Source organism: Blennius ocellaris (assembly GCF_963422515.1).
Source record: "Blennius ocellaris genome assembly, chromosome: 4".
Classification (NCBI taxonomy): domain Eukaryota; kingdom Metazoa; phylum Chordata; class Actinopteri; order Blenniiformes; family Blenniidae; genus Blennius; species Blennius ocellaris.
In genome coordinates, this window is record NC_137653.1 from 14860384 (window position 1) to 14873549 (window position 13166).

The 13166-nt window shown below is 41.8% G+C and overlaps 2 protein-coding genes across 2 annotated transcripts; both read left to right on the forward strand.

Annotated features, from left to right (window-relative positions):
• Window positions 1-389: 389 nt before the first annotated feature.
• cyp27b1 (cytochrome P450, family 27, subfamily B, polypeptide 1) lies at window positions 390-5724 on the forward strand (the record flags this gene model as incomplete). The annotated part of the gene is given in 10 exon segments (XM_080494671.1): window positions 390-611; window positions 1387-1577; window positions 1963-2089; window positions 2092-2152; window positions 3187-3387; window positions 4144-4307; window positions 4404-4570; window positions 4663-4744; window positions 4826-5023; window positions 5597-5724. Coding segments are annotated over 10 exon segments (1527 nt in total). The 3' UTR covers window positions 5711-5724.
• A 1534-nt stretch (window positions 5725-7258) lies between these two features.
• mcrs1 (microspherule protein 1) lies at window positions 7259-12102 on the forward strand. The gene is made up of 14 exons (XM_080495572.1): window positions 7259-7418; window positions 8056-8213; window positions 8384-8522; window positions 8618-8782; window positions 8875-8984; window positions 9076-9184; window positions 9353-9491; window positions 9829-9904; window positions 10029-10057; window positions 10243-10335; window positions 10449-10531; window positions 10644-10731; window positions 11574-11701; window positions 11805-12102. The coding sequence occupies exons 2-14, from the start codon at window positions 8056-8058 to the stop codon at window positions 11889-11891; spliced, it is 1404 nt and encodes a 467-aa protein (XP_080351698.1). The 5' UTR covers window positions 7259-7418; the 3' UTR covers window positions 11892-12102.
• The last annotated feature ends 1064 nt before the right edge of the window (window positions 12103-13166 follow it).

The following is a 13166-nucleotide window of genomic DNA, read 5'->3' on the forward strand; positions in this document are numbered from 1 at the left end:
CTGGCGTGTCTGCTGTCCTATCGGGGGTTGAGCAAAAGGCTTCACATGGGTACAGATAAGCCTGCAAGGTATCAGAGAAGTCATGTATCATTTATCCAGGGGATTCCACGTGTACTGTCTCTGGGATGGTCTCGTCTCAGCCCTCTGATTGGACACACCTTCGTCTCGGCTCACGCCTCCGCAGCTGCATCCCCAAGCGGGGGCGGGACCACGACCCGATTTACATCCATGATTGGCCCAGTAGAGGGTCGGGAAAAAAGAAAAAAAAAAAACTCCGCTTTTTCCCTCCCCGGGTTCGAGGGGCAGGTCGTGTGTTATATATACAGCTTCCAACGGGGACATCAAAATGAGCATCGCTGTCCCAGAGAGCCGCGCCGGGCCGTCGCTCCATGACCATAGTGAGAAAGATGCTGCAGCAAGCTCTTCGAGTGTCCGGCCGGAGCGCCCTCCCCCTGGCCAAGTGGATGGAGAGGTGGGCCGAGGGCGCAGCGGCCGGCGTGGAGGGCACCAAGGCGGCCAAGTCCCTGGACCAGATGCCGGGGCCGTCCGTCGCCAGCTTTGCCTGCGACTTGTTTGCCAAACGGGGTCTGTCGCGGCTGCACGAGTTACAGGTGAGAGGATGAATAGAATAGAATAGAATAGAATAGAATAGAATAGGATAGAATAGAATAGAATGGCCCTCTGGGGTTGTTCATGTATGAGAATACATTCCAAGTTAAATCCATGCGCGTGCATAAACTAAACAGTTCAGCAAAGCTGCAGGTGTTTGCAAATCTGCTGCTGATGCGCTTCAAGAAAACCAGAAACAGAGAAATAGCGGTGTTAAAGTTGTTTGTTTTGTTCCACCACTCATAAAGTAACAATCAATGGATTGACCCGATATCGTTCCATGTTAATTTAATGGACGCTAGATGTCTCCATCAATTAAAAGTCGATCCTCATTGAATGCCAGATATTGTCCACATGCAGCCTCAGTGTGTTTTCTCTACTGCCTGAGAAATATTTCCCTAAAAAGATCTTAACGTAGAAATCAACAAAAAGACATGATTGCACATTAAATTATTGAATCTGTTTACTTAACTGTTTATTATTGGATAAAGTGGCTCTTGCTTTTCATAGATTGTTAAGTAATCAGTACAATTTGGCATTATTGTGCCCCCACCATAATAAAAGTTGTGTGCTGGCTTCACACCATTCATTTCTTCATCAACTGATTACATGTCCGCTTGAGTGATGCATCTTCTGTGAAAATGAACTCATCAGGGCATTTACAAGCTCTGCAAGCATCCCTGGTTCTGCACAGTGCTTTAGATTACAGGGAAGTTTGTACAAACATGAATGCCACTGATTCTGAAGTGTTTTGTTTCGTTGTTTCGTTGTCTTTAGCGGAAAGGAGTGCAGCGGTACGGCCCCATGTGGAAGGCAAGCTTCGGCCCCATCTTCACAGTTCATGTGGCCCATCCAACACTCATTGAGCAGGTCCTGAGGCAGGAGGGCCAGCACCCCATGCGTTCTGACCTTTCTTCTTGGAAAGACTACAGGAAGCTCAGGGGACATCATTATGGACTTTTAACATCGTGAGTGTCGCCCTTCTCTTACCTGTTCAACCCGCACACTTTTCCATCTATAGCAATTCCTTCTAATTGACTTCAAAACTTGAAGTATTTTCCAAAGTTTGTCATTGACCGTAAACTGATTGCAAAGTATGGCCAGTGGCCCAATTGTTACTTATTTATCAGTTGACACTTTGGTGATAAGGCTTTCAAACAATGGTGGAGCCTGCTTTCTCTTTTGTTTACTTATGGTTGTGTTACAAGATTCTCAAGTTAACTAAAGACTCAGTGAAGTGCAGCCACGAGAGTCCAGATTCACAGGACGTTACTCTCCAACAGTAGAGAATGTCTGCTATTGACCTGTTGGCAAAAAATTCTTTCAAGTACAATATGCTGTATTATTTCTCAGTGAGGGGGAGGAGTGGCAGACGGTAAGAAGTCTCCTGGGGAAACACATGCTGCGGCCGAAGGCGGTTGAAGCTTACGATAAAACGCTGAACAGCGTCGTCGATGACCTGATGCCAGACTTAGCTTTTGCAGAAGTCCTGAAGGCCTCGTCCCTGACATCGCCAGCGAGTTCTATCGCTTCGGCCTTGAGGGTAAGGTACACATTGTGTGAGGGGCAGCGATGTCATGCATCAGTACAGGGTGTAGCACACCATGTGAGCATTGGTAATTAGGGCCAGCCGCTCGCCGGAACGCCCTGCAATATCAACGACATATAACATGTGTATATCAGTGTTGGCCTGCCCTGAAAGTGTTTATCAATTCCCATCCAACAACAAATCCCTGCATTTCACCATTGCACTATCGTATTGAGATACTTTCCCTTAGTAAAAGATCAAAGCCACAAAGCTACAGTTGTATATTCAGTTATATTTGATGAATATATATGTATAAGTTAATCCTGCATTCATTGGGGTAAAGGGGGAAGGGGACTCAGCGGTTCACCCGGTGGAATTGATGTGGTAGCTACAGGGAGGGAGTGGGGTGGTGGGGGGGTTGGGGGGGGGGGGGGGGGGGGGGTCAGATTTGAGGTGGAATTGGTTTTCTTAGTTACTTTTCTTCCCACGCACACTGCACATCAGTCGCTAAGGTTTTCGTCACCTTTTTAACCGAGTCGAACTCAAAGTAATGTCTTCTCTCTCCTGCACCCCATGATGTCTCCTGTGGATCTCTACTGACGACACAGGGACGACACGTCTTTGTTATGGCGGGAGACAGTCTCCCCGGACAAAATCACAGTTCATTTACGTTGTAACGCGACCTGGTTGCAGGAGGTCTAATTCCTTATTTTTTGCAAAAGTAATCCCTTGCTTTACTCGTCGCTCGATAAAAGTAATCAGATGACAGTTTTCAGATTACTTGTAAGGCCTCGCTGCCCACCGGTGGTCGTCGCTCTTCACTGGTTTAAGACAACAAAAGGCCAGGACCACTGACAGACAGGACTTGATGGGAAATTATTTTTCAAACAAAATCTCATCTGTTTCGTTGTGACTCACATGACCGCCATCGATCCTGGTCATAGAGTAAAATGGTATATTAAGTCATCACAGAATTATTTTCCATTGTTCAACTTTGTGGACATCAAATGTGTTGTAATTAATTAATTTGCTTTCTTGCTGGTCCTCAGGTATCTCCTCAGTGTTGTTTGAGTCCAGAATCGGTTGCCTGGATCAAGTTGTCCCTGAAGAGACGGAGCGTTTCATCCAGTCCATTAACACCATGTTTGTGATGACACTCCTCACCATGGCCATGCCGAGATGGCTTCACCAGCTCTTTCCCAAACCCTGGAGTGTGTTTTGTCAGTGCTGGGACTACATGTTTGACTTTGGTAAGTTAATCCTTCCTTCAACAGCGTTTGACTGGTTTCATGTCAGGAGAGATCAGCGAGCTGGAGGCCAACGTGTGCTGATCATTACAAATACGGGAGTTTTAATTATATGTCCAACACTGCATTCTACAAGAAAAAGGCATTGGGAAGTAAGAATTTAGAAAGATAGAATGAAGGAATAAACAAATATAAACAAAACACAGACCAGCATAGAGAGTAAGCAGATTTTAGAGGACATTATAAAGACAGCTTTAACTATACTTAAGGTTCAGATAGAAAACACCAGCTCGTACTCCAACATGGAACCAAAACAAACATGGACGTGGAACATATTATGAGTCTTTCCATCCCATATATAATTATTATTTCGCTTCCATTCTCTTAACATTGACTGTTGCAAGTTTCCACCAAGCACTGGCTTTTCATCCCATTCAATGTGACAGTACATTAAGACTTATGCTGATCTAAAACATTAAACATTTAAAATAATTACACCGATCTCCACTAGATCAGGCAGCAGGAGATTAAAATCTTTAACCCTCGCACTGCAAGATCATCTGCATTTGATGTGTAGTTTTAAGCAGTTGTTTTGTTTTTTTTTAAGAAGATGAGTTGAGCTTAGTTTTCTGAAAGAATTGCACCAGAACGCTGAATACTTGTCACAGCGTCTCAGTATGTCCAACTCAGTGAGACCACTGACCTTATGTGTCATGCGTTTCTGTGTCATAATAGCTTGTTTTCTTTTCCTGTGTGTAGCGAAAGTTCACATTGACCAGCGCTTGACTGCCGAAGCAGAGAAAATTGCCCGAGGAGAGAAGGTGGAGGGGCGCTACATCACCTACTTCCTGTCACGGATGGGGCTGCCCATGAAAACCGTCTACAGCAACGTCACCGAGCTGCTCCTCGCAGGAGTCGACACTGTAAGAGACACTTATCCGTCATTTTCTTTACTGACTTCTGCTTTTTAGTCCATCAAGCAGTTAATGGACCTCCCCACCCCCTACATGTTGCTATAGATCTCCAGCACCATGTCCTGGTCGCTGTATGAGCTTTCCCGCCACCCGGACGTTCAGACCGCACTCAGACAGGAAGTCTTGTCTGTCCTGGGACATCGGAAAATACCAGATGCTGCAGACGTGGCCCGCATGCCTCTCCTGAAAGCCACAGTGAAAGAAGTGCTCAGGTCGGCCCCCCCGAGATGATGCCGCCATTTACAAATCTTTTAAAATGATCAGATTTTGCTCTGCTTCACATTGTTTAATTGTAATTGTTCAGGTTGTACCCCGTTATTCCTGCTAATGCGAGGGTCATCACAGAGAGGGACATTCAGGTCGGAGGCTATCTCATCCCGAAAAACGTAAGTCTTTCTATTTGTCTCCCAGAGTTTGATTTTATAGATGTAGGGACTAACCAAAATTTTAAAAATGCTTTTCTCCAGACTCTGATTACCTTGTGCCACTTTGCGACATCTCGGGATCCAGCAGTGTTTAAAAATCCAGATGATTTCCAGCCCTCCCGTTGGCTCACCAAAGAAGAGGGTCATCACCCGTATGCCTCTGTGCCTTTTGGCGTGGGAAAGCGAAGCTGCATCGGTCGGCGAATCGCCGAGCTGGAACTTTACCTTGCTCTTTCCAGGGTAAGTCGCTTGACCTCGTCTCCTCTTACATTCCTTTTATCAGAAAATAGAAATAGATGAATTGTGATAGGACTGTCTGATTGGCATCGTCAAGGCTTTGCATTTATGTGTATTGATGGCAGAATGTTTCTCCTCCCTTTGTGCTGTTTGTCCACTGGCAACTGACTGTTTGGCAATTTCCTGAGATCATTTAAATCTGTGTAACATATCCGCAGTGTTTCATAAAAAGGTGGAAACGTTTTTGAAGAAAATAATAGAATTATGTACATGCAGCATCTACATAGACTATTTTAGTTATTTTCAGTAATTCAGACATTTTAATACCATTTGTCAGAAACTGCAGGGTTTCAAACAAATCCTCTTTCCACACATTTTCTTGGCACAATCAAGAAAGTTAAAGAAAGGGCTTTCAGCAATTGTACAAATCCGAGTTTTTGATCAATCATTTTGATCACTTAATCCTGGGATTTCCAAGTCACTACCCAGTTGTTGCCTTTCTCTTTTTTCCCCCCTTTTCCAGGAGCCCAGTTCCTAAATCTTTTCTTTTCTTTTTTTTTTTTCTGTTCTAATTAGATTCTCATACAGTTTGATGTGAAGCCAGATCCGGAGGGAGTTTCTGTGAAGCCGATGACACGGACTCTACTAGTTCCTGAAAATGTCATTAACCTCCAGTTTATTGAACGATGACCTACTCGCCTGAGCTGATCAGTTACGTGAATGTAAACGTGAGTCCCTCGGCAGTGTGGAGAACTCGCGGGCAGCCTTTTCACGGGAACCGTGGGGCTGCTGAACACGGTGCTTCATGTCTCAGTGGACCTTCATCCTCCAACACAGCAAAGACTGAAGACTTCCCAAATGGCAACTGAGTGTGTGCTGGCCCGTATGATGTTTCAGACAAATGTAAAAAAACATAAGGGGCTGACATCTCATCAATGAGGCATTTCACATATAATGGTGCAACAACATATTCGCCATGTTGTTTTTAAAGAAGATCACTATGAAGACCTCATTTTTGCAAAGACCTGAATCTGGTTACAGTTTTTTTTTTTTTTTTTTTTTCTGAATCTACTTATGAACTGTGATCTCGTGCACTCCTGAATATGTAGTATCAACCATTTCCTGTGTCATAATTGTGCAAATATTTAATTTCACCAGCATTTCTGTTCATGTTCAGTAGAGGACGAGGCACACTACTACATGGCTCTTAAAATCTGAGATACACCCTGCACCTTAAATTATTGAAGAGTATTCAGAGAGCCTCTCACTGGCACATGGCTTCTCTTATCTCCTGCTCCGATTGGCTGCTGCGTAGCAACAACTTCCAACATGTTCATTAAAGTGTGTATTTTTTAAAGTCGTTATTGGACAAAGAAAGTAATCAATACGGGTTCTTTCAATAATAATAAAAAAGGCAGCTATTGAAATTATTCCTGTGTGAGAAATTATTTTGCCACTGGGGGAAAAAAAAAAAAAGACTCCTCTGTACTCAAGCTTCATACATCTGTCTATATTGTCTTCAGTTCACCAATGAAGCACCTGTCTTAAAAATTTTTTATATATATGGATACTCTTTTTTACATTCTTAACAAGCTGAACATTGTATTTATTATAATTTAAAGTTGTTGAAACTATTGATGTAAACATGAATAAAGATTTTCAGAATGGAACACTGAGTTTCATCATTTCATTTTGGTTCTATATTGAGAGTCTTGATTATGTCGCAGAAGCACTTTTATGGTGTTTTATTGTCTTTGTAATGAGAAATAAAGGTCCAGATAGGGTCTTAGGTTGATCAAACATATTTGTAGTTGGTATTACTTTGATACAAGGATATAACCATTTTTATGAAGGGAATTCTACAAATGTTCACAAAAAACAAAGTTGAACATCAACGTTCTGATGTGACATGAAAGCTGTGCAGCGTCAAAACTTTGACCAAAGCCCTGCTGTGAAATTATTGTATTATTACGAATTATTATATTAATTAGCCATGCAGATGTAATGCTGTGCAATATATTTTGCCATGCATTTCTCTGTGTAATGTATATGGAAGATAGAATTGATTATGAATTTGTGCAGCTATGACTGTTTCAGGACAACCCCAGTTTCGAATTATGCTTTCCCATAAAACAAATTATTAAAAATATTCCCTTTTCCTGTTTGCAGTATCACGCTCGGGCCCAGTAGGTGGCGGTAAGCCGGATACTAATCTAGCAAACCAAAGAAGAAGAAGAACGCACCGCACGCAAACAACAGTGCAGCTAAACGGCTAATGCTAACAAGACAGACATTTATCTACTTTACGATGTAGCCAAGCTATTTAGATGCTCATGAAATACAGAACAAGACTATACGAAGTACACTTAACGGATCAGGACCCTCTAATAGAAGCACGGTGAGTCGTGAGTAGCTCGTTTTACGAGATATTTTGGTTGACCGCCGGCTATTTCTGGCTAAGCTAATGCTAGCTCGCTAATATCAACATATTTTCTCTGATCAAATTACGGTGTCTATCCAGATACAATATATGATAACATTGCAAGAACTAAGACTGATTATTCTCTACGTTAACTAATTTGTTTTAGCGAGGATATCATATATCCAGGAAGTCGGGCGTTGTGGCTAACTTTACATGTAAACAAAGACAGTTTGGTGAACAAAAACAAGCACACAGCTGAGTTGTATTGTAGATGGGTCTCTTACATTGTTGCTTACATTGTTATTTATTGTCATATATCTAACTTAGAGCTCTTGCAATTTGTTCTCGGTACCTGTTAATATGCATCCCATCAACCCTGTAAACATGTTCGTCTAAATAGTCCACAGTCCATTTCAAAATTACACAGACCACTGCTGCCTCTTGCTCTTTCTACAAAATAGGTATTATAGAATGATTTAAAAAAAAAATATATATATATATATATATAATGAAGAATAAAGAGGCCAAGTTAAGGGTTTATGGTGAGAGGTTAAGTGTCTGGAGTCCAGTTGTTTGAGAATTTTGTGAACTATATCCTGACGTGTATGAACAGATGCAAGCTGGTGACCGTGTGGTTGGTGCATCAATGGGAGTTCCAGCTGGAGCTCAGAGTCGATCTGAAGATGAAGAATCGCTTGGAGTCAAAGATGTGAAAAGGACAGCAACACAAGCCTTTGGCAGCAGTGTTCCCAAGCGCAGAAGTTCATCCAGGTTTTCTGCAAACTTTTCCAAGTTTAACTACAGATTGTGAACAATATACTACACACTGTACCTGCTAAGATGTTAAAAATTTTTTATCTACTATAGTGACATTTTCTGTGGTGAATTTTGAACTTTGGTGTTTACAATTATTTGCATTTTTCTTCTCATAACGTTCATAGGTCAATAAAGAGAAAGAAGTTTGACGATGAACTTGTGGAGAGCAGTCTCGTGAAGTCTTCCACAAGAGTCAAGGGTCCTCCTGTCATAGAGCCGGTCCGGTGTTCAGGGAGTGAACCTTCATCGAGTGAGAAAAAGAAGGTAAAGAAAACTGTACAATCCATTAACATGAAACAAGACGGTGAATCTACATATGTTGACTGATATTTCTGCGCCGTGATTGAACTCTTTATCAGGTGGCAAAATCAGGAACAGCTCTCACGCCATCTTTAGCAATGATAATGAATCCTGCACCTCTGACCAAACGAGTGAAGAAGAGCAAGCAGCCATTGCATATCACTAAAGATTTGGGGCGATGGAAACCCACAGACGACCTGCTGTTAATAAATGCAGTTTTGCAGGTGAGTATTTAAAAATTGGGAATCAATCAGAAGGCATTTGTTGATTGGTCCTTTTCAAAAAAAAAAACGTGCCATTCTCTATGTCCGTCCAGACCACTGACCTCACTTCTGTCCATCTTGGAGTCAAGTTTAGCTGTCGTTTTACTTTGCGAGAAATTAAGGAGAGATGGTACGCTTTGCTGTATGATCCTGTCATCTCAAAGTAAGAGACCGTTCATCTCCTGTATTATTTCGGTTCTATTTACATGAGTTGTTTTTTTTCACTGAGCAGATGTCTTCTTCTTTCTGTTTAGGCTCGCGTGGCAGGCCATGCGACAGCTTCATCCAGAAGCAATTGCAGCGATCCAAAGTAAAGCTCTGTTTAGTCAGACCGAGGAGGCAATACTGGCCAAGATTGGTTCAGTAAGTTCTGCTCTATTCTGTCCATGGTCAATCGCAAGGGTTACATAAATATTTCAAATAAAGGGGTTAAGCGTAGTTGAATTATGTCTGTATCGAGCTGTGGCTACCCGAATAGTGCAAACGACAAACCAATTGTATGTTTGATGAATTTGTTTCTACTTTTAACAGACAAGTCAGCCCAAACTGGACGCGTTTCAGGAGCTTTTGCGAAATTATCCTGGTGTTTTTCACCCATCTCGCACGCCGAAGAGTCTGTTGGTGCACTGGCAGCTGCTAAAGCAGTATTACCTACTTGATGATCAGAGTGGTGAGTTAAAAACACTTCCACATTTAAATTGAATGAATGGTTTATTCAAAGGCCTTAATCATCTTTAACTTAATTTGAAGGTAAATTTAAGCATAAAAAAAAAAAAATCACATGTACACTGAACATATTTGCTTTGTGGGATTTGAAAAAAAGAAATGTTCCTGACCTATTGAATGACAAACATCTCCATCTCATTTTAATGTCTTATAAACTAGAATCTCTATAATCATCACAGCAAACACGACACCTCAAGTAAATAGAGGATTTTCTTTGCTGAATAGAAGTAATGTTATAGAATAACATTTTTTTTTTTTTTGACCTTCATTGCATTTTGCAGTGCAGCCTCTCCCTAAAGGTGACCAAGTCCTTAATTTCTCTGATGCGGAGCAGATGGTCGATGATGTGAAGTTGAAGTGAGTCTGCCACCGAACCCATTGCAGAGCAAACGATTTGAACAATGGAGGACATCTCCGTACATCATCAAACACACGACGGGCAGTTTTTCACTGATCACTTTCTTTGTTTGTACCCACACAGGGAGAGCAGAGACGAGGTCTTGGAGCACGGTGAGAACCTCAAGTTATACCTCTTCGTTCACAAACCTGAGCAAAACGATTTTACCACATTTTTCACGTGATCTATGGAATTTGATGGAACTCGACTTTCTGTCTATTTTGTGGGTACAAACTGAGCTTGTGATAACATTGCCCTGTGTCTTAGACCTCTGGTGCTCTCTGATGTTTCTTTCCAGAGCTGATGATTTCAGACCGTCACCAGAAACATGAGATCAGACAGCTGGAGCAGGAGTTGCCTCGTTGGCAGGTTCTAGTGGACAGTATCACTGGTGCGTAAACCTTGACCGATCAAGGACAAGCAAACAGCCTTCTGTGTCTGTGTGTAAATTCGAGGAATCCACATTTGTGGAACTTTTGTGTTCGTGAAATTCTCTGCAATCAGGGATGAGCATGCCCGACTTCGACAACCAGACGCTGGCGGCGCTTCGAGGACGAATGGTGCGGTACCTCATGAGGTCACGAGAGGTGAGCATCCTTTGACGGTGTTTGACTGACAAACACACCCGGGTGTTTCTGCAAAGAAACCAAACCACAAGTGTTCTCGTAACGACGACGTTCTCATTAAATGTTTGTGCAGATTACACTGGGAAGAGCGACCAAGGACAAACAGATTGACGTGGACCTCTCGCTGGAGGGTCCTGCTTGGAAAATATCGAGAAAACAAGGTGATTTAGCTTCGGTCTTACCTGGCAGATCCTCTGTTGACTGTAAACACTTGAAAGGTCTCTGCTCGGGTTTCACACTGACAAACACTGAGACCCGAGCAAGAAATACTTTCACTGGATTTTTAAAATCTCAGTTATATGAGAAAATACTGGAACTTTTTGTGTGTGTGTGTGTGTGTGTGTGTGTGTGTGTGTGTGTGTGTGTGTGTGTGTGTGTGTGTGTGTGTGTGTGTGTGTGTGTGTGTGTGTGTGTGTGTGTGTGTGTGTGTGTGTGTGTGTGTGTGTGTGTGTGTGTGTGTGTGTGTGTGTGTGTGTGTGTGTGTGTGTGTGGGGCGGAGTACAGTATTGGCAACCTGCTTTCATGAATTTTGTTTGTGTCATGTTGAATCTTCCAGCGTGAAACAAGCCGGGCTAGTTATCTCATTTACCACAAGCCAGGTGATGGAGAGGTTGTGACTCTACTTTTGAGTATCTCTTAAGTCCTCAATCATTTTATACCCAAACTCTCATCATCCAAATAACCATCTCAGGTCCCCTGATGAAGAGCACTTATGCACAGAAGCCACTCAAGTGTTCTTCATTCTGTTGTTGCTGCCCTTCCACCTCGACCTGACCTGAAATTTTGAAGTTTGTAGTATTTGAGCTTGGCGACCCCATGTGGACCAAGTTGGACAGGCGGATACTCGAGTAGATAAAATTATGTTATGTGATCCTTTCTAAACACAGCATGTGTTTGCTCCTAAAAAAAACATAGTTGCTCCTACTTATCTTTATCTCAACCACTGGGATTGTTGTGTTTCTTTTGTGAATGAAAGCATCACGGTAAATGTGTGTGTCGACAGGAATTATTAAACTGAAGAATAATGGAGACTTCTTCATTGCCAACGAGGGCCGACGGCCCATCTACATCGACGGACGACCGGTGCTGTCGGGCAACAAATGGAAATTAAACAACAACTCTGTGGTAGAGGTGAGTGTGTATGAACATGAATCAAATTTGAAGATTTTCTCATCGTTTAATATTAAGGATTGGTTTGGAAAAAAAACCCTAAAAAGCTGCTCTTTTTCTTCAGATTGCAGGCCTTCGCTTCGTGTTTCTAATTAACCTGGAACTCATCTCTCTAATAAAAGCTGAAGCTGCCAAGATGGCGCCACAGTGAGACAACGGCCTTGTTCCTCCGCTAAGCTTAAAGGAGAGTCCCGGGGCAGTGACAGCTTTTACTTGTTTGAATATTTCATGTTGTAATGTAGACACTTATGGTCGAGACTTCTTCTTCTTTTTTCTTTTTTTTTTTCACTTTTTCACAAAATTGTATTTAAATTCTGTAGTTAAAAACATTTTTTCAAAATATTAAACTTGTATACACAATGTTCTGGTGTTCCTTTGGAGTCTGTTTAAATGTAAGTGAAATCAGCCTCACGGGAAGTTTTTTTTTTTCCTTTTTATTCAGGTTTATTTTTCCTTTTTGAAATCAAATAGTTAAGTTAAGAGTGTCGGTGATTATCTGTGGGGAAATTAGTACATTTTTCTTTTCTTTTAACTTCTCTGGTGTGTATGCACATTGTCTATATTACACACTTTTACACTGTCTTTTTTCAGAAAATTGTTTCACATCAATGCTTCTTTCCTCATTCATCTCTCTCGCTATTTAAATGCCCCGTGCATCAGCGCTACCTGCTGTTTATAATTGAGCTCATCAGCACAAACATCACTGAGCATGAGCAATGATGAACCCGAGTGCAGCCGTCATGGAGCGGGAGGCCTATTTATATTGACTTTAGGACAACTTTGATAAGATGAGAAACAATGTTTTCCTTCTTGCACAATCCCCCGAGAACATTACTAGCTTTTCATGGACTTGAATGTTAAGATGATATTCTGCAACTGTCATGGGAATGTGGCAAAAAACAGACATCGTATGGGTGCATATTTCATTTCATGTGTCAATGGTGGTCTTCCTGTGACTGAGAAGGTAGCAGCACAGCCATCTTACATCTGCAGTAGAAAGTAATATATTACTGGTTTCCTTTGTTGAGAATAAAAGGGAAATGATTTCAATCTTTGATTTGTAAAGTACAGTATTAAATCCAGAATTTGATTGCAATTTTCATTTATTGAATTATTGTCCATAATTCTGTTAAATTCTTGAGACAAAACTGCTTCCTCAAAATTCCCCCCCCCCGGTCATCAGAATTTCCGTGAGCTTCACGAGGATCAAAGTAGTTTTAGTATAGAAGTTGAATCCGAGTAGGTTCACAGCTCTGAAAAATAAATAACACTGCACCCGATTACAACCGCACAGACTCTCTCAAGCCAAATCTATTCATGTATTTCTCAAAGGGAATGTCAACTTCTTACTACACGATGTTCTGCTTCATTCATAATAAGGTGGATGGCAGGTTTCAGTCCATTCAATCTCAAGAAACGTGTGGAT